Source organism: Hemibagrus wyckioides, linkage group LG27, assembly GCF_019097595.1.
Source record: "Hemibagrus wyckioides isolate EC202008001 linkage group LG27, SWU_Hwy_1.0, whole genome shotgun sequence".
Taxonomy (NCBI): Eukaryota; Metazoa; Chordata; class Actinopteri; order Siluriformes; family Bagridae; genus Hemibagrus; species Hemibagrus wyckioides.
In genome coordinates, this window is record NC_080736.1 from 10,247,693 (window position 1) to 10,270,119 (window position 22,427).

General features: G+C 39.2%; 2 protein-coding genes across 2 annotated transcripts; both read right to left on the reverse strand.

The window, feature by feature from the left end:
- Nucleotides 1–2,830: 2,830 nt before the first annotated feature.
- tsg101b (tumor susceptibility 101b) lies at nucleotides 2,831–11,051 on the reverse strand. The gene is made up of 10 exons (XM_058382312.1): nucleotides 10,880–11,051; nucleotides 10,700–10,787; nucleotides 7,542–7,607; nucleotides 6,990–7,153; nucleotides 6,730–6,856; nucleotides 5,449–5,509; nucleotides 5,277–5,365; nucleotides 4,977–5,179; nucleotides 3,888–4,127; nucleotides 2,831–3,201 (listed from the first exon to the last, which is right to left on the reverse strand). The coding sequence occupies exons 1-10, from the start codon at nucleotides 10,919–10,921 to the stop codon at nucleotides 3,112–3,114; spliced, it is 1,170 nt and encodes a 389-aa protein (XP_058238295.1). The 5' UTR covers nucleotides 10,922–11,051; the 3' UTR covers nucleotides 2,831–3,111.
- Nucleotides 11,052–13,906: 2,855 nt separating this feature from the next.
- hrasb (HRas proto-oncogene, GTPase b) lies at nucleotides 13,907–21,386 on the reverse strand. Its single transcript, XM_058381888.1, has 6 exons — nucleotides 21,129–21,386; nucleotides 16,281–16,414; nucleotides 15,982–16,160; nucleotides 15,745–15,904; nucleotides 15,491–15,614; nucleotides 13,907–14,963 (listed from the first exon to the last, which is right to left on the reverse strand). Exons 2-5 carry the CDS (start codon nucleotides 16,389–16,391, stop codon nucleotides 15,495–15,497), a joined length of 570 nt encoding a protein of 189 aa, XP_058237871.1. The 5' UTR covers nucleotides 16,392–16,414; nucleotides 21,129–21,386; the 3' UTR covers nucleotides 13,907–14,963; nucleotides 15,491–15,494.
- Nucleotides 21,387–22,427: the final 1,041 nt, after the last annotated feature.

The window sequence follows — 22,427 nt, forward strand, 5'->3', positions numbered from 1 at the left end:
ACCAGCTCCCAGCAAATTAGAGTCAGCAGCTTCCTCAAACCCAAGCCGAGTCGTGCTTAGAGTAGCAGGGGGGCCTTTCTCCTCCTTCTGCAGGCAATAAAAGCTGATTAGAGTTGAAACAGTTGGCCGGTCGTCCCCTCCTTCACAGCTGCTGGATTAGAGGCCGAAGCCTGTCATCTGTGAAATGAAATTTTGGATGGCCGAGTGGGGAGAGGCCACATGTGGGCGTTTGAGTGTGTGTTGAGGGGGAAAGGGGTTTGAACAGAAGGCCTGCAGGATGCCAGATTGAAGGTTAAGGGTTCACAATAATGTAGAATATTCAGTATATAATCAGATATGGGATGAATATATTTAATGGCATGAACCACATAGAGTCAGCCCCGCCTCTTACGCTAGGATTTGGCTTACGAGTTGTCATGGGTAACGCTCAGGACGGCTAGCAGGATTTTTTCTGTTGTAAGCTGTGTTTCAAAGCATCTGCTATACTGCTGATCTCTGAGGAATGAACACATTATTTAAAGATTTTTTTTTGTGTGTGTGTGTTTTATAATAATCTTTGTGCATCTAACAGTACAAAAAGATAGATAGATAGATAGATAGATAGATAGATAGATAGATAGATAGATAGATAGATAGATAGATAGATAGATAGATAGATAGATTAGCCAAAATTTGTCAGAATAATGCAGTTCTTTCTGTTTTGATATGAGGTAATGTAAGGAAGAAAAGCTAAGGAAAATTAGGAAAATTGGGAAATCCTAATATTCAAAGACTGATGAGTGTCTAATACAAAGAACTACAAAAAGCAAAAGTGTTTAAAGCCTTTGCCGCCAAAGCAGCTGTAATTGTTTAATTTGCCTCATGAAAAAATAAAGGTCTTGCTCCTGTATGACTGACTGACAGAAACACTATAAATCGCCTGAAAAGGGTCACTTCACATTTATATTCATAGTATATTCAAATTTAATTATAACCATTGTTAACAATGTCTTGGATCCCACACCCTTTTTGTTTGTCATGTGTGTGTAATCTTTGAAGAGCTGGATCTTTAACCTCTTTTGTTGGTGCCACAGGAAAAATATTCCATCATAAACGCCACTATTAATTTTATCTCGGCAATAACAAAAATGTTCATTATGAAAACAGAAGCAAAGATTGCTTTGCAAAAAGAACAATTTTTTGGCGTATTTGTTTCAGTTAAATGCTGAACTCATTTTAAATAATAATTTAAAATATTTTCAAATAATTGGATTAAATTAAAATGAAAATAATTATTTGAAATCATGTGTAAAGAATTCTTTTACATTTTATTTTAAATAAATCAGTTGATCCGGATATTAGGAAAAGGCTCCACAGGAAAATTTTTTCAGCTAAATAAAATCTGTTTCAGATCTATGATATATCAATATATATGTATAGGACTTATTCCAAAATGATGTCTATAACATCTCTTTATCCATATCAATCATCCAAGCCTCACATCAGTTGTTTTCAGGTTATCTAATAGAGAAAAAAAGCATTAAATGTGTATTAAAAACTCTCCTATAGACCAGAGCCGGGGGCTTGACGGCTTCATCACGTGCGTCGCATGCTGTAGGCCTGGTGAACTTGTGAACCTCTCAGTATCCTGATTGAACGCACCCTAAGAATAAATCCCTTCAAAATAGGACAAAGCCTCCCACCCTCAGCGTCTGATCCCGCATCAGGGGAAGACGTAAAGCCGGCGTCATAGCTTTAGACCTCCGAGACTCACAGGTCTACGAGTAACCTCAGCACATCACCTCTGGGGATTTAGATCTTAAAGAGAAACGGTAGAGAAAATAGAGATCCACGACATCAAAGCTATACTGTGTCTATCTCTCTGTGACATATTAATACATACATCGCTCATCCTGACACGCTGCCTAATTTCTTTTCAAATCCACAAACAGTAAGGATGCATTGGAGATCACATTTGGGAGGAAAGCGTGCAGCAGGGTGCAAGAATCACGACAATTCTACAAACTTCAGGACTTTAATTCAATCTCTTTAGAGTGCTACATAATATAGTAAGGATGTAAGGGAAATTCCCATTCACACAAGAATAGAGGATGAGTGCTTTTTCATGTTAGTTTCAAGTATGCAAATATATAGGGGAAAAAAAACCAACAACCCAAAAAATAGATATTGTACAGAATGCAATAACACAAAAAATAAATGATACAGTAAAAATACTAATGGTAGTATTAATGTAGGCAAAGGAAATAATAATAATAATAATAATAATAATATTAAAGCTCAAGCCATGTCATTATGCAGCTCATGAAGCTACTTACAGGATTTTTTTTGTGATTTCTATGTTGTAAACATACTAGTAAATGATCTATTTGAACAAACTAATGCTAGGTAGCAAAAATATTCCCAAGAATATTTTCCTATTACACAATGTTCCTTGCAGACAAATCAATCATGCAAAAAGGATGCAAATACATTCAAGCAAATAAAATCATACACAATATATGGAATGTACTGTGGTTTGTTTTTATGCATAGCCAGGGTGGATTATCATTATGAGCCTTCTTAAACCCATCAAGTGTTTAAAGTGCTTTGATTGTTAGAAAGAACATTTCTGTGACTCCTAATATGAGAAGATTGTTGACTGTTTTAGACCACAAAAAAAAAGAAAGGTAAAAAATCCTTCTAAGCAACATCGGTCGCAATCATTTGCCTTCCCGCTCCCATGTGATTGTCAAAATTACAAATCATTACAAATCTGGAAAGGTCACTTCATATTTATAATCATAGTAATGCAAAAAAAAAAAGTTTTTTTTTTTATATATTTATATATATATATATATATATATAATCACTGTTCATCATTTCTTGATTCTCATGCCCTTAAGATTGTAGTGGTAGGTCAAATAAAATTGTGTGTGTGTGTATAAATAGATATGACTAATAGTGTAAAACAGCATCATGTTACAGTATTCTATACTGATATTTGATTGTGTTTATAAAGTAAAAACCTGGCACTTGTCTGTTTGTGGATCAGGTGTAGATAATGCACTGATTGCAGAGTTGGATAAAATAAAGACGACTGGAAAAGGAGAGAAGTGTTGAGCTTCGAGTTGGTCAGTAGAGGTCGCTGAGGCCTGCGGTTTTTCTGGCTTTCTGCATCAACGCACGCAACTGGAACTGCTTCCGTGAGAGAAGTCGCACATGCTACAATACAAACAAAAGTTTTTTTGTATTGTTTTTCAGTAAGTCAATGCAAGCACAATTATCCTAATATTATCCAGAAGAGTTTCTGACACACACTCAGTATTTTTTTTTTTTTTGAGGACAAAAAAAGATAATTACATAAATGGAAGAAAGAGACAATCTACAGTATATTAGGGTGGAACAATTTACTGTGTTTTACTTAGGATAATGATATATGGTCTTACATAATTAAACATAAGCTCCATTCATCCATCCAATCCCAACATTTGCAACAATTACAACAATCACACACACACCCTCACACCTATTCACACACTAATCAATCAGCAATGTAAACTGGTGTATCTTGAGGAAAGCCCCAAAGCACTGTAAGAACACCAACTTCATGCACACAGTGTGGAGGCAGGACTCGAACCCCCAACCATGCAAACACGTTAAACCCCACCAAATCTCCTCTCACGGAAGTCTTCAGGACTTTCTGGTTTCTCAATTGCATGATAAGCTGCCTTATTTTTTATCTGTGCAACTTTGTGGAATGACTAATGGAAGTATTAAAATGAACTAACTTGTCTTCTGAACATTCCACAAGATTCAGAGTAATTTTCAGACTAACACCACTGGACTGTACACTTTCCGCAAACAGTATCGGCATAAAGAAAGATGGAACGAGGGATAGAAAGACTGACCTTGAGGAAGACGTCTAAGTCGATGACGTCTCTGCGTAGCGCTTCGCCCAAGTAGAAGATAGTGTCTTCGATGGCGTTCTCTTCAGCATAGAGGTTGAGAATTTGGCGGTACAGCGGCGCCGTGGGCACGATGAGTTCGTCGATATCGTTATTCTCTGATTGCTGTTCCATTTTTTCCAGAGCGGCTGTGAGCTCCTCATCCTTCTTCTTCAGCAGCTCTATGTTTCTGTCCACATCAGTCTGGACAAGGAAGAGGAAATAAACTACTTTCATCTCAAGTCTACAGCCAATCATTTTACAGCTCTGGTGCACTTGAATAGAAACACAATTATCCAATTATTTACATTTATGGCATTTCTCAGACGCCCTTATTCAAAGCTTAGATTTTTTTTAAAATCTGATTTTATACAACTGAGCAATTTAGGGTTAATGGTCTTGCTCAGAGGCTCAGGGGTGGACACTTGATGGACCTGGGGTTTGAGCTCACAAGCTTCTGATCAGTGGTCCAACACCTACTAAGCTACCACAGCCCCCCAATTAAAAGTTACATTTACATATACAGCATTTGGCAGATACCCTTATCCAGCATGACTTACACTTTACATGATTTATACAACTGAGTAACTGGGCCTTGCTCATGGGGCCCAGCAATGACCTTCCGATCAGTAGTCCAATGCCTTAACCACTGCATTTTTGCTGCCGTATGACTGGCTGATTGGATAATACATGTTCAGGTGTGCCCAAAGACAAGACTCTTTACATCTATTCTCTGTACAACTTATCTGGCATAGGGTTGTGGGGAACCTGGAGTCTATCCCAGGGGATTTGGGGCACAAGGCATGGAACACCCTGGGTGTCAAACCCTCACAGGGCACAATCACACACACACAATATGAACAATTTAGAGACGCCAATCAGCCGACAAAATATTGTTGTCTTTGGACTGGGCGAGGATACTGGAATACCCAGAGGAACCCACCAAAGCATGAGGAGAAAACACAGAGGTATATAGGAATTAAACCCCCAATCTCAGAGGTGTCAGAAAAATGTTTACCGCTAAGCCACCAGGTTATACAGAATAAGACATACTATCTCTTGGTCCACTTTGGACACCATTTCCTCCAGCTTCTGGTGTCCCTTTTTCAGGTCCTCCTCGGTCCTCTTGAGAGCGTCCAGTTCAGCCTGAGCGCGGTCCATCTCCTCCTTCATCCTCCAGCGCAGCTTATCACTCACCGCAGACACCAGAGACGCACGGATCGTGTCCTCGCCGATGGTGGCATCACGACTGGGACCTGGGTCATGTAAACAGGTTGATTTTGCCAGCCGTCACTTCTGAAGGTTGGATGGCATGAAAAAACCAAAGATACCCTTAAGTTTTATACAACTTACCTCCAGCAGTGGTGGGAGTATAGTGTGGCGTTCCTGATGTGGCTGGGTATCCAGAAGTAGCAGCAGGGTAGGGATAACCCTGAAAACCTCTAACAGAAACATTAAGAAGTATGATGTAGAACAAATTTTTAATCATATGAACAAGAGAAACAAACTTTAAAAGAATCTTTACCCTGGGTTAGGAGAGTAACCCTGGCCAAATGGAGTGCTTGGTGTATTTGGCAAGTAGGAGGCTAGAAGAAAGAGAAAAATATTGATGATTAGAAGAGGCAAGCACCAAATGCTGAAAAAACCTGCATAACAGCTAGCATTTTCAGGGGCCAAGCACTCAGACTTGGTGAGCTGCACATTCACAGACAGGTTACAGTTATAGCTTAAGCAATCACAGGGAAACAGAGGAATAACGTTAGGAAAAGGGCTTCGAGAGTGATTTGCAGTTGTGTATGTTTAGACTACAGACAGTTTTTCTGACTGTTAAGAGAACAGATGAACAAATGGGCAGCAGGGACATTTCTGCTGTACCTGCTGTGACCTGTTGTGTTGCCTTTTTCTACTTTAACATTTAGATTGATGCGAGTCTAACCTGGTGGATGTGAGAGTTAGATGTTAACATTTTTTAGCATGTTATGGCAGATTTTGTCAGAGAGATGTGTCAGAGTGCAACAGAATTGCTCTCAGATTTGCTGGACCACTGTGGGTAAACCATTTGGAGTGTGCAAAATTCTTTTAAAGACAACGTATGCCAAATTTGGTAATATATCATTTGTAGATTTTAGACAAAATCCAAGAAAATCAAATTAGGAAATTGATGTCACATGGTGCATTGAACTCGTCTCAGTCCAGCGATGGTTGGCTTTTACATTTTGGACACATGGTTCAAAAGTTATGACCACAAACATACTTCTAAATTATGCACAAATTTGACCTGATGGTGGTGCTTGTGAGTTAGGAGCAGTTGACCCAAATTTAGTCAAAACATTCCTTAGACCCTCACCAATCAGTATGCCTTCTTTTTACCAGATGGGCTTCCATAGACACTCTAGCCAGAAAAAGAAGAAGAAGCAGAAGAAACGGTAGAATAATAGTAGAGTGCCTATGTACCTTTGGTACTTGGCCCCTAATAATAATGAGAAGAAGAAGAAGAAGAAGAAGAAGAAGAAGAAGAAGAAGAAGAAGAAGAAGACGAAGACGAAGACGAAGACGAAGAAGAAGAAGAAGAAGAAGAAGAAGAAGAAGAAGAAGAAGAAGAAGAAGAAGAAGAAGAAGAAGAGATACAAAGTAAAACTGAGTCAAACACTTCCAAATCTAATTCCACACAAATTATATCAAAAAATGGAATGGAATAACATTAAAATGAACAAGAAATAAACAAACAAAGATGATAAAAAGAAATAACATCTAAACATCCTGCTTTAAAATACCCTGCTTCAAACCAACAGGAATAATCACACACCAGTAGGTGGACCAGAAGGTTGAAATCCTGGATAAGCTGTCTGTGTAGTGGGCCGAGCAAACACTGGTGGCTCTTCTCCAAAAACCACAATCATCACCTGGATCAGCCCAAACAAATCTGACTCAGGCTAAACCAACAGACAGGAAAAAAGATCATTAATTAGTGCCTGAAAATTGATCCTTACAAATGACCTTGGTACAGAACGGGAAAAAAAAAAAAAGATTTTAAAACTGTAAATGTAACATTAACTGTCTACTTACATGCTTCCATTCATGCAAATAAGGGAGGTAGATTTTTCCATTGGCATCGACGTGCTTCCCTGTTTTGATCATCATGGCACTGGTGGGCTTGACAAAGCAGATAGGAGGATTGAATGGATAGGTGTCTAGCAGCCACAGGCAAATAGGAATGTTGTACACATTTCCTAAAAAAAAAACAGAAAACAAGGAAGTTTTATTTTCAGTACTATAACTACAATATAATCAGAGCTTGCAGTTTTGTCACAGTATGCTTTAAGACAAGATATGGCAGATATTCTCTGGATGTTCACATGCAAGCCAGTACATATCACACATATTCACGCATAAATCAAATACAACTAGATCCAGTATTAGCTCTGATACTGATGCTCAGGACCAGATCAGTGCATCCCTTAAAGTCTACCAACACAACAAAAATATAATGTGTTAGTGTGTTGGGGTATATATATATATATGGGTTTAAATGGACACAAAAGAACACAGAAGACTTAAGACAATGTAGAAGCTCATTTAACCATCAGATCATGTGTACATATTTGTTCTTCTTCTCACCTTTAAAGCTCACTGGTACAGTTCCTGTAAGACTCAGTAGCTCTCTGTTGCTGCCATCGTTGAACACTATGCAAAGTTGTATTGCAAGAAAGAAAAGTTACGAAAACAACCAAATTAAATATATTACATATTAACAATTGGTTTTACCTGTAAATTCTTTAAAGGCAAGACACTACAGGTGAATAATGGCATTTAAAAAAAAAATAGATCTCACATTAAACCTTTGTCTGGGGAATTGCTGACACTCTTTTTACATTCTTACATACTAGATTTTTTGTAGAAATAGAAATATTTTTATTATCTCAAAAGACACATTTAGTTGTCCAATTAATCATGCATGTATATGCATACTTAAAATCAAAAAGCTTGTCTTTTGAAGATATCAGAATTATATATATATATATATATTGACATTTACATTTATTTCACACTTTCAGACTTCTTAGAGGAAGACCTTTTAGAGAAACAAAAAAAAATGATGAAATATCATTTCACTCACTCATTCACTCACTCAATCAGCCACTTATTCACTCAGTCACTCATTCATTCACTCAGCCACTTATTCAATCAGTCACTCGCTCAGTCAGTCATTCACTTAGTCAGTTACTCATTCACTCAGTCAGTCACTCATTCACTCACTCACTGTCATTCAGTCAGTCATTCACTCATTCAGCCACTTATTCACAGTCACTCACTCACTCAGTCAGTCATTAAGTCAGTCATTCACTCACTCAGTCAGTCATTCAATCAGTCATTCACTCACTCAGTCAGTCATTCAATCAGTCATTCACTCACTCAGTCAGTCATTCACTCATTCAGCCACTCATTCACTCAGTCAGTCATTCAATCAGTCATTCACTCACTCAGTCAGTCATTCACTCATTCAGCCACTCATTCACTCAGTCAGTCATTCAATCAGTCATTCACTCACTCAGTCACTCAATCAGTCATTCAATCAGTCATTCACTCACTCAATCAGTCATTCACTCACTCAGTCAGTCATTCACTCACTCATTCAGCCACTCAGTCACTCACTCAGTCACTCACTCAGTCACTCACTCACTCAGTCAGTCACTCACTCAGTCAGTCACTCAGTCAGTCATTCACTCATTCAGCCACTCACTCAGTCACTCACTCAGTCACTCACTCAGTCACTCACTCACTCAGTCACTCACTCAGTCACTCACTCAGTCACTCACTCAGTCACTCACTCAGTCACTCACTCAGTCACTCACTCAGTCACTCAGTCAGTCATTCACTCATTCAGCCACTCACTCAGTCACTCAGTCACTCACTCAGTCAGTCACTCAGTCAGTCACTCAGTCAGTCAGTCAGTCACTCAGTCAGTCACTCACTCAGTCAGTCACTCAGTCAGTCACTCAGTCAGTCAGTCACTCACTCAGTCACTCACTCAGTCACTCACTCAGTCACTCACTCAGTCACTCACTCAGTCAGTCACTCACTCAGTCAGTCACTCAGTCAGTCACTCACTCAGTCACTCACTCAGTCACTCACTCAGTCACTCACTCACTCACTCACTCAGTCATTCACTCAGTCAGTCACTCACTCAGTCACTCACTCAGTCACTCACTCAGTCACTCACTCAGTCAGTCAGTCATTCACTCACTCAGTCAGTCAGTCATTCACTCATTCAGCCACTCATTCACTCAGTCATTCACTCATTCACTCAGTCAGTCATTCAATCAGTCATTCACTCACTCAATCAGTCAGTCATTCACTCATTCAGCCACTCATTCACTCAGTCAGTCACTCATTCACTCAGTCAGTCATTCACTCACTCAGTCAGTCATTCACTCACTCAGTCACTCACTCAGTCAGTCACTCAGTCAGTCACTCACTCACTCACTCACTCACTCACTCAGTCATTCACTCACTCAGTCACTCACTCACTCAGTCACTCACTCAGTCACTCAGTCACTCACTCAGTCAGTCAGTCATTCACTCACTCAGTCAGTCAGTCATTCACTCATTCAGCCACTCATTCACTCAGTCATTCACTCATTCACTCAGTCAGTCATTCAATCAGTCATTCACTCACTCAATCAGTCAGTCATTCACTCATTCAGCCACTCATTCACTCAGTCAGTCACTCATTCACTCAGTCAGTCATTCACTCACTCAGTCAGTCATTCACTCACTCAGTCACTCAGTCACTCACTCAGTCAGTCACTCAGTCAGTCACTCACTCACTCACTCACTCACTCACTCAGTCATTCACTCACTCAGTCACTCACTCACTCAGTCACTCACTCAGTCACTCAGTCACTCACTCAGTCAGTCAGTCATTCACTCACTCAGTCAGTCAGTCATTCACTCATTCAGCCACTCATTCACTCAGTCATTCACTCAGTCAGTCATTCAATCAGTCATTCACTCACTCAATCAGTCAGTCATTCACTCATTCAGCCACTCATTCACTCAGTCAGTCACTCATTCACTCAGTCAGTCATTCACTCAATCAGCCACTCATTCACTCACTCAATCAGCCACTCATTCACTCAGTCAGTCACTTATTCAGTCATTCAATCACTCAGTCAGCCACTCATTCACATATTCACTCAGTCAGTCACTCAGTCACAGAGTCACATGCTCGTTCACACCTGGAGGCAACTGATCTTAGCTCTCTCTCTCTCTCTCTCTCTCTCTCTCACACACACACACACTTTTGAAACTGAATAATTCCTCTCTATCACCCTTCAAATGATGAAAATGTACTGATGGAATGCAGTTCTAGAAACTTTTTTTTTATGGAAAATGTTTTTTTTAATTAATTACACAATACAGTTCAACACCTCATATTGAATAAGTCTAAAACAGTGACAGCATTTGTGACGAAATAGACGGTATGTCAGGAAACAAGCTTTTCAGGGTTATGACATGACGTGATGACGCCGAGTGGGCGGAGCCTAAAGTATTAAATATACTGCCTCGTTTCAGCTAACGAGGAAGACGCGAGTGAACATAAACAGTGAAATAAAGATTTCTTTCGGTTGAGTTTTGGCCATTTAAGAGAAGACGTGTTATATATGAGGTTGACCATTAAAAACCCCAAAAAGTAGTATCTTGCCTTAAATGACATCATCATCGTTCTTTACATTGTCAACGCGGTATGTTTAACGATAAATCTATAAACTTACCATAATTATCAAACAGAGGCTTCAGGTCTTTGTACTGATTTATCACATTAGTGATTTCCCTTATGGTCAGGTCTCTGTATTTATAATTCTGTACAAGAAAAAGAAACACTTCTGTTTCAACAAACGCAGAAAACAAAAACACACTTCGGAAAAGATTTCACAAACACCAGGTCACCATACCTTAGACAGCATTTTCCGCAGAGTGATGTCGTTCAGAGCCATGTTTTGAATAAACCGAGACTAAATTTTATATCAACTTCCAACTCGATTCACCAATCTTTGTGTTGTTATCCAGTTATTTTACTTCCGCTATCACATCGCGCATGCTCACTCACACCCAGCGTGTCCCACAGCGGAAGTCTTGTGTTACTTCCGGTCAGCTGATTAATGATCGCCAAGGCGGGTCTCCCCTGCTAAGATTCCTACTGTACATACAGTCACTGCTCCATTGTGGTAGAGATATGTGGTTACATTGTGAATGGTTCCTTATTAAAAAACTAAGTAAGCATACAAATACATATGTCTCAGGATCATGTCTTCTTCAACCCAAGAGAAATTCAGACAGCACACTGTTTTTGAGACAGTGGACCTAATAGGAGCAGAGCTCTGAGTTTTCACTCAAGAGCTACACTATTTTGCCAAAGGTTTTGGGACATCTGCCTTTACATGCACATGAATGTAATGTGGAGTTGGCCTGCCCTTTGCAGCTGTAACTCTTCAGGGAAGGCTTTCCACAAGTTTTAGGAGTGTGTTTATGGGAATTTTTGACCATTCCACTAGAAGCGCATTTGTGAGGTCAGGCACCGATGTTAGACGAGAAGTTCTGGCTCACAGTCTCCGCTCTAATTCATCCCAAAGGTGTTCTATAGCGTTGAGGTCAGGACTCTGTGACGTTCCTCCACACCAAACTCACTCATCCATGTCTTTACGGACCTTGCTTTGTGCACTGGTGTACAGTCATGTTGGAACAGGAAAGGGACATCCTCAAACTGTTCCCATGAAATTTTCAAAAATGTCTTGGTATTTAGAGTTCCTTTTACTGGAACTAAGGGGCCAAGCCCAACCGCTGAAAAACAACACCCGAATTCAATGATTTGGAGGAGTGTCCCAAAATGTTTGACGATATAGTGTACTTAAATGTTTAGAGCTGAAGCACAAATCATTTAGACACCCCAAGTACAGTACTGTCTGAATAAGAATTGTACAGATCATTATAATCGTAAATTAGTCTACAAATATGTAATGACTGTCATTTAACCTACAAATAAATATGGTCGTTGTTATCATGAGACAGAGAAGTGCTAAGAGAAGTGTTTTATTTTATTCCCGAACACATTAATGATCCAATAATAATAATAATAATAATAATCACAGCATTTATATTTATTTATACTATTTATAACATAGTACTATATTATTTATAGTATATAGTAGTATTCATAGTTGTTTTGTGTTATTAGAGTTTAAAATAAACTCATTCAACTGGATTCAATTCAATTCAAATACCTGTAAGACAAATGTAATCGCTTTGATAATAATGGGTTATGAAATATATTACTTTAACGAAATTAAAAAAAAAAAAAAAGACATACCCCTAGGTTATGATTCCCATACCCCACTGCAAAAAGGGTATAAATAAAAAATAATCTTGACAATATCAATCAATATCATCAAGTATGTTACACTAAACATAATTTGTAGAACCTGAATTCAAGAAAAGTAACTTATTTACACTCAGTAAAACAATCAACTCACCTGTCACAATCAGTCATATCAAATACATGCACAGGTCAGTATACAGTATAACTGCATGAACTAACCAGATAACTGGCAATGTCATGAAATGATAAAGGAGCAGCTGATTATGTTGCTACATTTGGGAGAGGTGTAACATGTAGCATTATAAAAGGTCGTTGAAATAGCACATACACTGATCAGCCATAACATTATGAGCAGTGACAGCTGAAGTGAATAAGACTCATTATCTCCTCATCATGGCAGCTGTTAGTGGGTGGGATATATTAGACAGCAAGTGAACATTTTGTCCTCAAAGTTGATGTGATAGAAGCAGGAAAAATGGGAAAGCGTAAGGATTTGAGCGAGTTTGACAAGGGCCAAATTGTGATGGCTAGACGACTGGATCAGAGCGTCTCCAAAACTGCAGCTCTTGTGAGGTGTTCCCGGTCTGCAGTGGTCAGTGTCTATCAAATGTGGTCCAAGGAAGGAACAGTGGTGAACCGGTGACAGGGTCATGGGCGGCCAAGGCTCACTGATGCACATAGGGAGCGAAGGCTGGCCCGTGTGATCCGATCCAACAGACGAGCTACTGTTGCTCAAATTGCTGAAGGAGTTAATGCTGGTTCTGATAGAAAGGGGCCAGAATACACAGTCAGTGACGGGTCAGGGCAATTTTGGCTGCAGAAGAGGGGCCAACACAATATTAGGCAGGTGGTCATAATGTTATGCCTGATCGGTGTATAGCATTTGCAGAAAACAAATAGTAACACATTTCCAATTTTAGAAAAACTTGAAAGCCTTTACAGGTCACTGAGTTCCTGGTGGTTTGTAATGGTTAATAATGGTAATGTTCGTCTTCTAGAATACTTCAGTTGGGAATCCCCCGACTGATTATAGACACATCTAATAGGATTTAAATGCTTCCTGCAGAGGTCTGGATATCTTCGATAGCGACTTTGTGGTAATAATCTGCAGTTTAACATCGATTCAATGGACATAACTGCCTCATTTCTGTACTGCTGGAGGTCTTCCAAGAAACCACAAAGTGCTCATATATAACTTTTTGGTTATATCTACAGAACCAAGTGATATAAAATGACTCACTAGATCCTGGATCTGGATCTGACTGAAGAATGTGTGGAGTCTGGAAACCATTATTATTACCTTATTGGGAAAAAATGTTTAATGTTGAAAATGATTCAAACTAGGAAATGAATCCTAATATCTATTTTTCATCAGTGTTATAACATTTATCATCAGTTAATGAACATAAGCGAAAAAGAAAACATTCAGGATTTAATAGAGTAGCTTCTACTCATTACTGTCCATGTTTTCACTAGTGAATGTGTTATTAATTACCTTTACATCTTACTAAGCAGTTGGTTCTCAAATCAATGTACATTAAGATTAAAATGAAAAGATAAAAGATCATGTTATATCACAATAACAATAATATCACAGTAATCCCTATAAGACCACTGATTTTAATGTTTCAGCACTTGAATTGGTAACATCAGCACTTCACTGTCCTTTCTAAACACTCAGATAAGTAGAAAGAACAGAACCATCAGAAATCATACAATTCACAATAAGACAAGGGACTCCAAACCGAACCACACTGTCTCAACCCTGTGCCCTGAGCAGCAATAAAGCACAGTGATGGGCAGAAATATAAGTGCTTTAGGCTTTTAAGGTCGCAGTATGTGTAATTCAGTTAGAGTCTCCTCTCTGTGAAATAAAGTAACCTACAGGCACCATGTAGGAAATGCTCCAGAAAAGCACAAATGAACACAAAGCAGACAAAACTTTGTCAGACGTTTGGTGTTAGAATCCTAAAGTTTCATTGTTAATTAAATAGAGACTAACAGATAAAGAGGAAAAAGAGGATCACGTATGAAATGTGGCCTCACACTTAAAACACAGTCTTATGCCATGTGCAAATCAATGATATCCAAGCAGTGTATTCCCTTATCACTGTACCTTGATCAACACTATGAACTATTGCACTGGAACAGTGAAGTATTTTGCTGCAAGAGAGGTCAGTAAATATGTACATTATATCGAGTTAGGCCCTTCTCAAGAAATGGCATACATGTTGTATAGTTCTTCCTCACATTAAATTTTGCTAATCTAAACATTATGTTCACAAATCCAAGTACGGTAATAAATCTACATTCCTCCAGTATGTTGTTCAAAAGTCCGAAGCTGATGAGGTGATAGGCAAGGTTATTGTTTCCAGTTCAGAGTAGATAGTGTTTTAGTAGGGATAACATATTTTAGTATGGCAGTCCTTAACACAACCCAAGCAAACCCAGTGTTCAGACTAGTCTTTGAGGTAAATTTTCTCCAGTGGAGGCCAGTGTCAGAGATGTCCCTCAGCAAACAATTGTGGAGAATCAATCCACTTGTGCCAATGTTAAGGGTTTTCTTTTATACAGTCTGTCCCAACCTCTAACATCTGTGGAGGCATCACAGTGTTGGAGCAGTGCAGCCACTCCAAAAGTCTCTTCCATTTTTTGCACACAGCCTGAGCAAAGAGAAGAACACAGATAACTTGTTATTCGCTGCTTCGGACATGCCTGACCATATGTATGCTTTTTCGCTGAATATCAGCTATATTTATCTTCTTATTACTTCATATTCACTTAACAGTATACTACACACTCACACATATACACCGATCAGGCATAACATTATGAGCAGTGACAGGTGACGTGAATAACACTGATTATCTCCTCATCATGGCACCTGTTAGTGGGTGGGATATATTAGGCAGCAAGTGAACATTTTGTCCTCAAAGATGATTCGTTAGAAGCAGGAAAAATGGGCAAGAGTTAAGATTTGAGAGAGTTTGACAAGAGCCAAATTGTGATGGCTAGACTACTGGATCAGAGCATCTCCAAAACTGCAGCTCTTGTGGAGTGTTTCCGGTGTGCAGTGGTCATAATGTTATGGCTGATATACAGTATGATTTGATTAATGTAATTGTATCCAAAGTGGATGGCATTCATAATGCCAATGGAAATTTATGATGGTTAATTTAAGGACACTTACCTGGTCATGACACAACACAGCGGCAGTTCATGCAGTCTTGCCCGTTGTCATCTGGTGGATTTAGCTTTCTGAGCTTGTGCTGCCTGATTTCACGTACCAGTGTGTAGAACGCGTCCTCCACTCCCTGCATAGAGAAACAGTATACATTCGCATATCCTAAAAAACTATGTTGTTGTGAATTATTCTTTTGGTTTATAAATGCTGTTGCAAACTACCGATATCATGCTGTACATACAGTAAAACCACTTCCTGACCTGTCTTGTCTTGGCAGATGTTTCAATATAAGGAATGCCATAGCTTCGAGCCAGTTCCTGGGCTTGTCTTGTGTCCACTGTACGGGCTGGCAGGTCACATTTATTACCCACAAGCACCATAGGCACATCATCTGAATCTTTTACCCTTTTGATCTGCTCCCTGTAAAGAAGATCAGATTAATCAAGCTAGGATGTGAAGGTCTGATCTTGAGTAAATAAAGCATGGTATACACTAACCTGTACTGGTGGATGTCCTCAAAGGACTTAGTGTTGTTGATGGCAAAGACACAGAGGAAGCCCTCTCCTGTCCTCATGTACTGGTCCCTCATGGCACTGTACTCCTCCTGACCGGCAGTGTCCAGAATGTCCAGCAGACACGTCTCACCATCAATCACTACCTGTTTTCTGTAGGAGTCCTGAGAAAGGAAAACAGAACAAAAGATGAAATACACCCAGCAAATGTCTCCAAGAAGTTACATTATTGCCTCTGCAGGACAAAAAAAAGGGAAAATCATCACAGTTGAGTTAAATCTTACTTCAATAGTAGGGTCATACTCATCGACGAAGTGGTTCTGGATCAGTTGAATTGTGAGCGCACTCTTGCCCACACCACCAGCACCAACCACCACCAGTTTGTACTCTGTCATCTTCACAGCGTTCGTTATAAAACCTGAAAACAGAAAGTGGAAGGGCATGAGTTAGAATATAAGAACGTTACAGAACTTTGTCAATTATTATTAGAAAACTAATGTGGCTAGCAGGTGTGTACTGAGTTTGGTTAGTTTACTGACAAATAATGTTTCATGGGTTAATTAAGTTAGCCAACAAAAACCAAAACCGTATATAGCTTGCCTTAGTTATTGTGCTCTTTTGGCTCTGAAAGCCAAAACCCTAGCCATCAGTTGAACTCCTGAATTTTTTGGCACCCTTGGTAAAAAAACAACAACAACCCTTTCTGTGGTTGAATAGCTTAATCTTACATAACCCTAGAGAATTTCTTCTGCCCCTCTTACTCACTGTGTGTCAGAGAAAAAGAATATGCTTGTATCCTGTTATAGATGGGCTCTTTAAAGCTGGAGATGATTAAAAAAAAGAGAGAGAGAATCGGGGCATTTTCCATCACATATTTTATGAAGGTCAACACAAGTTTCATTTGCATATTCCTTCCAGTGAAACAGGAAGTCATTCATTACTGCTTAGGAATTCCTAAACGCTAATGTGAAATTGTTATACTGTGCTTTATAATGAGAAAGGAATTTCCAAAAACTTTTTTAAACCACCTTTGCAGACGATGCTAAGAATTCCAGAGCAGGCAACTCAAGGATATGTGTTCACTCCTGAATGGTCACTTCAAGTCTAAACAACTCAGCGCGTGAAAACAAACATAGCATGCATCGCCTATCGCTAGAATTCAGCATGTTTGTACACGTCAGGTTGAACAATGTGAACACTCTCCACTTGTGCTGTTATGTTTATGCTGTTTGTGTGACACAGCAAGCTGAGAGATTCGGTCAGACGGATGCTAATCAAGTACGCTAAAAAAAAAAAAAAAAAGGAATAAAAATAAATAAATAAGGCCACACCCAGACATTTCAGAAGGTGGTTTGGGCGCAGTTTCCCTTACGCTTTATAAAGGGAAGATCATCCTAACTGCGAGACAGTTGAGAGAGTCACCCTCGTCTCTTTTACTTTTAAATATATGTGGCACAGAAAGTGTTTTGTTTTGTTTGAAACAGTTAGTAGTGAGTACAGTAGAATCTCACATGGTTGATGCTGGGCTGTGGAAAAAAGTCTGTGGTTGGTCATTTGCATCCATCCATTGTCTATACCCGCGTTATTCCTAATTAGGGTCATGGGGATCTGCTGGAGCCTATCCCAGCACACATTGGGCGAAAGGCAGGGGTACACCCTGGACAGGTCGCCAGTCCATCACAGGGCCACATACAGTATAGACAGACAACCACACACACTCACTCCTTTGGGCAATTTAGAATCACAAATCAACCTAATGTACATGTTTTTGGACTGTGGGAGGAAACTGGAGTAAACCCACGCAGGCATGGGGAGAACATGCCAACCCCACACAGAAAGGCCCCTGCCTGTTCGAACCCATGACCTTCTTGCTGTGAGGCAACAGTGCTAACCACTAAGCAACTGTGCTGCCCTGGTTGTTTGCAATATCAGTCAAATGGCCGCAATCTCTGAAACTAGGCTATTGCCACATTGTAATGAATTTTAGTGACTGCCATACTTCTGGGAAACTTATCTGATCATGAGTAATTTACCATGTGTAATAGCTATCAAAACCAAATTAGCCATGGTTTAGAATCCTACACCAGAAACCAGACGTTTGTCCTCATCCATTCTCGCTACTTCTCTAAAAATTAAGGACACAACAGCTTGCTGCAGTGAGTTTAAACCTCCTTGCTTTCCATTAAAAGTGAACACTCTCTACTTTCCTGCAGCCAACTCTACCGGAAGAGCGCATGGCAACCAGCCACCTTGCTTTTTGTTGCCATGACAAATGAGACAACCTTTTGTGTGGTGACGTACGTGCGGCAAAAAAAAAAGAAAGTTATTTTGGCAGCCGAGTGAAACTCGGCTCGAATAAGTGACAGGGCTTTCCCTGTCGAACCCTGCCAGTGATCTAATAGTAGCTCATGCTGCCGGAAGAGCCGGCTTTGTGGATACAATCTACCTCATTCAACACCTTCCAGAAAGCCTTGCTGCCGTTTTGATGATGCAGCAAACATATATTATTTGATTAAGACAAAGATGCTCCATATATAATCGACACCAGACATAACAGCTCTTTATTCTGTTCACCAATAACTGGTTATGATATGAAGTGACACTAAACACAAGTAAATAATAAAAAATCTTGTAACTTCGTTGCACTTCACTTTAAACTTTTGTGACGTTGTGCTTAAGCACTATATGTCTAAACTCAGTGCTGTTATAGGGAACTAAGTAATGATGAGTTAGTGTGAATTTATAGAGCTGCCATTCTTAATTAATTAAAGGATGACAAGTAATGTATTTTATCAGTTTATAGTTGTATTTAATGCAGTACAACATCAATAAGTTAGTTCTGATTATTACCTCTGTTATAACAACATCTCTCACAAACTCCTCTTGAAAGTAATAAGAAACACAGCTTGTCATGTTACTGAGAAAACACAAGGTCCTGTCCTTAAGGCGCTCCCGTGTTGGAAAACTTGACTGACTGTTACAAAGCGCCATCATTCAAGACCATCCATCTTCTATATCGTTTATCCTACACAAGGTCGCAGGGAGCCTGGAGCCTATCCCAGGGGACACCCTGGACAGGGTGCCTGTCCATCACACATAAACACACACACACTGGACATTTTAGAGATGCCTACACTGCATGTATTTGGACTGGGCAAGGAAACCTGAGTATCCAGAGGAAAGCCCTAAAGCACAGAGAAACCATGCAGGAATCGAACCACCAACCCCAGAGGTAAACATGCTAACTATCAAGCCACCATGCCCTCCACATCCGAGACTAAATGTTAAATGCAGTTTTAGAAACATGCAGTTTTAGAAAATCAATCAACACTTAATGACCATCAACACTTAATGTGGTTTTAGCATTCGTCACTCGACTTCTCATATATTCATTTAGTAGTTTTCAAAATCCCGTCTTTAAAATATTGTGATATATCATTATATAGCCCATCACTACTTCCGGGTCATTGTCAGCAGTGAAATGCCTACAATAGAAATTATAAATTAAATAAAAGGCATAAACGCAACCATTTTTGATACGATATTCTGAGCTATTTCTTGACACACTTCACTGCACGAAATGCCTCGACAAATCAAACTACATCACAAAGCATTGTATAGACCCAGCGTACACTCACATTCATATAAGGAATAAAAGGCAACAGGGCGTGGTGCAGGAAATCGATGTCAGAAATGACTTCTAACTGCTATTTACTATCTATTTACATTTAATACTGTAGAATATTAACAAAGAAAATGTTCTTGTAATCGGTTAAGTAATAACATTTATATCAAATAATATATTCGAAACAGCGCATTAATCTGTGATTTTGACGGCACTACCGTCAGGTGCTGCTAGTATAGAAAATTAACCAATAACCAATCTGACCAAAAAAGGCGAGACTTCTACAGCACTGTTTTAGCGATAATCATTCATTTCTCTAGAACATTTATTCTGTAAATAGCGAGTGGAGAGAAATTACATTAGGATGAGGGTCACTATGAGGGATTCTATTTTTAGCCACAGACCATGTTTGTTGTGCTTTTTGGTTAAACAATGACTGGCATTCGAAGACGTAGACCTTTTGAGAGGGTGACAGTATTAATAATAATAATAATAATAATAATAATAATAATAATAATAATGCTAATACAATAGCAAAACTGAGGTGAAATTAGGGAGTTGAAGTGGTTCTCCATGTGAAGTTCAGGAAACTTCTTGTTGTATTTTGTTACAATGGTGGAAAGTTTAATCCAAATCTTAGGGACTCAAAAACAAATGAAACTTAATATTATGTCAAATTGGACGATAAATGAATCAGGAATAATAATGACAAAAAAATCTCTATGACTAATGAACAGACATTAAACAAACTGCATGTTTTAATATTTAATATTTATTTCAACAGTTGTATTATGTTCAAAGGGGAACGGGTTTATGGAATGTATTAAACATTTTATTTCACAAGTTTGTTGTATCCTACAAGTGCTATTGTGTTTGTTTTCTTGTTTGTTTGTTTGTTTATAACTGGGCGTTACCCTCGAACAACACACAGTTTTGTACAGAACGCTGAAAAGCAAAAAGAGGATGTCCGAGTTTGCACTGCAGTTTAAACAACAAGCACGCTATTTATTTATTTATTTATTTATTTATTGAGAAAGATTTTCCTACAAGAGGCAGTAGATGCAGTAGGCCACCTCCTTGTGTTGCTGGCTCTGAGCCTGCAGCAGTGATGGGCGCGAGGCCGCAGTGAATGACATCACTCCGTATTGATCTGTGCGCGAGTCCGTGTAAACACTGCAGCCACATCTGGAATCTACTGCTCGAGATTTCACAACAAATATCACTTATTGACATATATATTCCAAAAAGAAACAAATATGAGTCCTGTTCCGGGTGCTAATGGTTGTAGCTTACAAGCAAAGCTCTTATTAATGAGTGAAACGCTCCTGCTGCTGTTTAAGCTCCGAAGCATGAATTCAAACAGGATACAGCTCGTCAGTCTGTCAGCACTGATTTGGTTAAGTCCTTTGTTTTTGTTTTCACTCAGCTAAAAACCAAAACAAATCAAGTGCAATATGTAACAAATGAAACACACAATAAAATGCATTCTCTAGAATACACTACTTACACAACACCAGTCCCGGCCGTCGACACACCGAGATGTTTTTTTCGGTTTCGAGTACACAGCTGACGGAATCCAAGTCACAAACTACGGCTTTGTTTTATGCCAGCAATACCACCGTGAATAAAACAAAAAAATATATATAAATATATATATTTAATGCTAGAGAAGATATGGAGCGTTTTTAAATAACGCAAACCGCTGCTCAAATCGCTCTGCTGTGGCTGCACTACAGCGCGCGCTGCCGCCCAGGTTCGAATCTACCGTTAACAGAGCGAGGTTGCCAGATTGGATGTAAAGATTTATGGGAAAACATGCTTGTACAATGAGGGAGGGATTGGCTGATGGGATGTTCTGAGAATACCCTAGTGGTCAAACGACACCAAATCAGTCATGCTGGCATAATACTACTAATAATAATAGGCACTGCTGCTGCTTCACAGTCCTGGGTTACTGAGTGTATGAAGTTTCACATGTCCTCTCTCTGTCCATCCATTTTCTTTAACTGCTGATCCTACACAATGCCATGGAAAACCCAGAGTCTATCTCAGGGGCACTCACAACACAAGGCAGTGGACACCCACTGAAGGGCACAATCACATGGAACATCCAGACACTTTAAAGATCTTCCTGAATTACATACACTAAAGGAGGAAACCCCAAAGCACAGGGAGAGCATGCTAACTCAAATGGAAATTTGAACCAACCCCAAACATGCTGTGAACTAAGACACCGTGCCTCCCACCCATAGTATATTGCATTAGATAATGCATTGTCCTTTCCAGTTTATTATGCTAACCTTAAGTGAGGTGGATTGTCCCCAAATATCTTACTGGGAATTTTGACTTTCTACCAGATGTTATGGCATGTTATGGCTCATCAGGGTCCTCTGTATAATATTTCCACCACAGAGTAAGTTGTGCTGTACGTATGCTTCATTTATGATGTTTTTCCACGAAACAGTTGGGTCCATCACAACTTAACAACAAATACACACCCAGGGCTGTGTGTGTTGTAACCAAATCCACATGATACTTTCCTAATACATATAATAGCTTTATTTTAGCAGAACTTTTCAGCTCAGAAAATTACCCTAAATCCTTCATCTCATTGCTTTTCCACCACCAAGTGAGCTGTGCCATAATTAAGTTGTTGTTGTTTTTGGTTTTTTTGTTTGGAGTTGCCATGGAAGATAATTTAGTCTGAGTATTTTGATTTGTGTACCATAACTACGTACCTGTGCAGAATTTGGTTAACCTTCATGATTTAGAATTCAAGATTCCAGGTTTATTTCTTATTTCTTTC

What these genes read in the sequence shown, in the direction of transcription:
- hrasb (XM_058381888.1), bottom strand. Translation starts at nt 16,391, where the DNA reads ATGACAGAGTACAAACTGGTGGTGGTTGGTGCTGGTGGTGTGGGCAAG. An exon ending in GAGGACATCCACCAGTACAG is followed by an intron (nt 15,905 to 15,981) that starts GTTAGTGTATAC and finishes TCTTCTTTACAG; the next exon opens with GGAGCAGATCAAAAGGGTAA. An exon ending in CATCTGCCAAGACAAGACAG is followed by an intron (nt 15,615 to 15,744) that starts GTCAGGAAGTGG and finishes TTCTCTATGCAG; the next exon opens with GGAGTGGAGGACGCGTTCTA.
- tsg101b (XM_058382312.1), bottom strand. Translation starts at nt 10,921, where the DNA reads ATGGCTCTGAACGACATCACTCTGCGGAAAATGCTGTCTAAG. An exon ending in TGCGGAAAATGCTGTCTAAG is followed by an intron (nt 10,788 to 10,879) that starts GTATGGTGACCT and finishes TTTCTTGTACAG; the next exon opens with AATTATAAATACAGAGACCT. An exon ending in ACCTTCTGGTCCACCTACTG is followed by an intron (nt 5,510 to 6,729) that starts GTGTGTGATTAT and finishes TCTTTCTTCTAG; the next exon opens with CCTCCTACTTGCCAAATACA.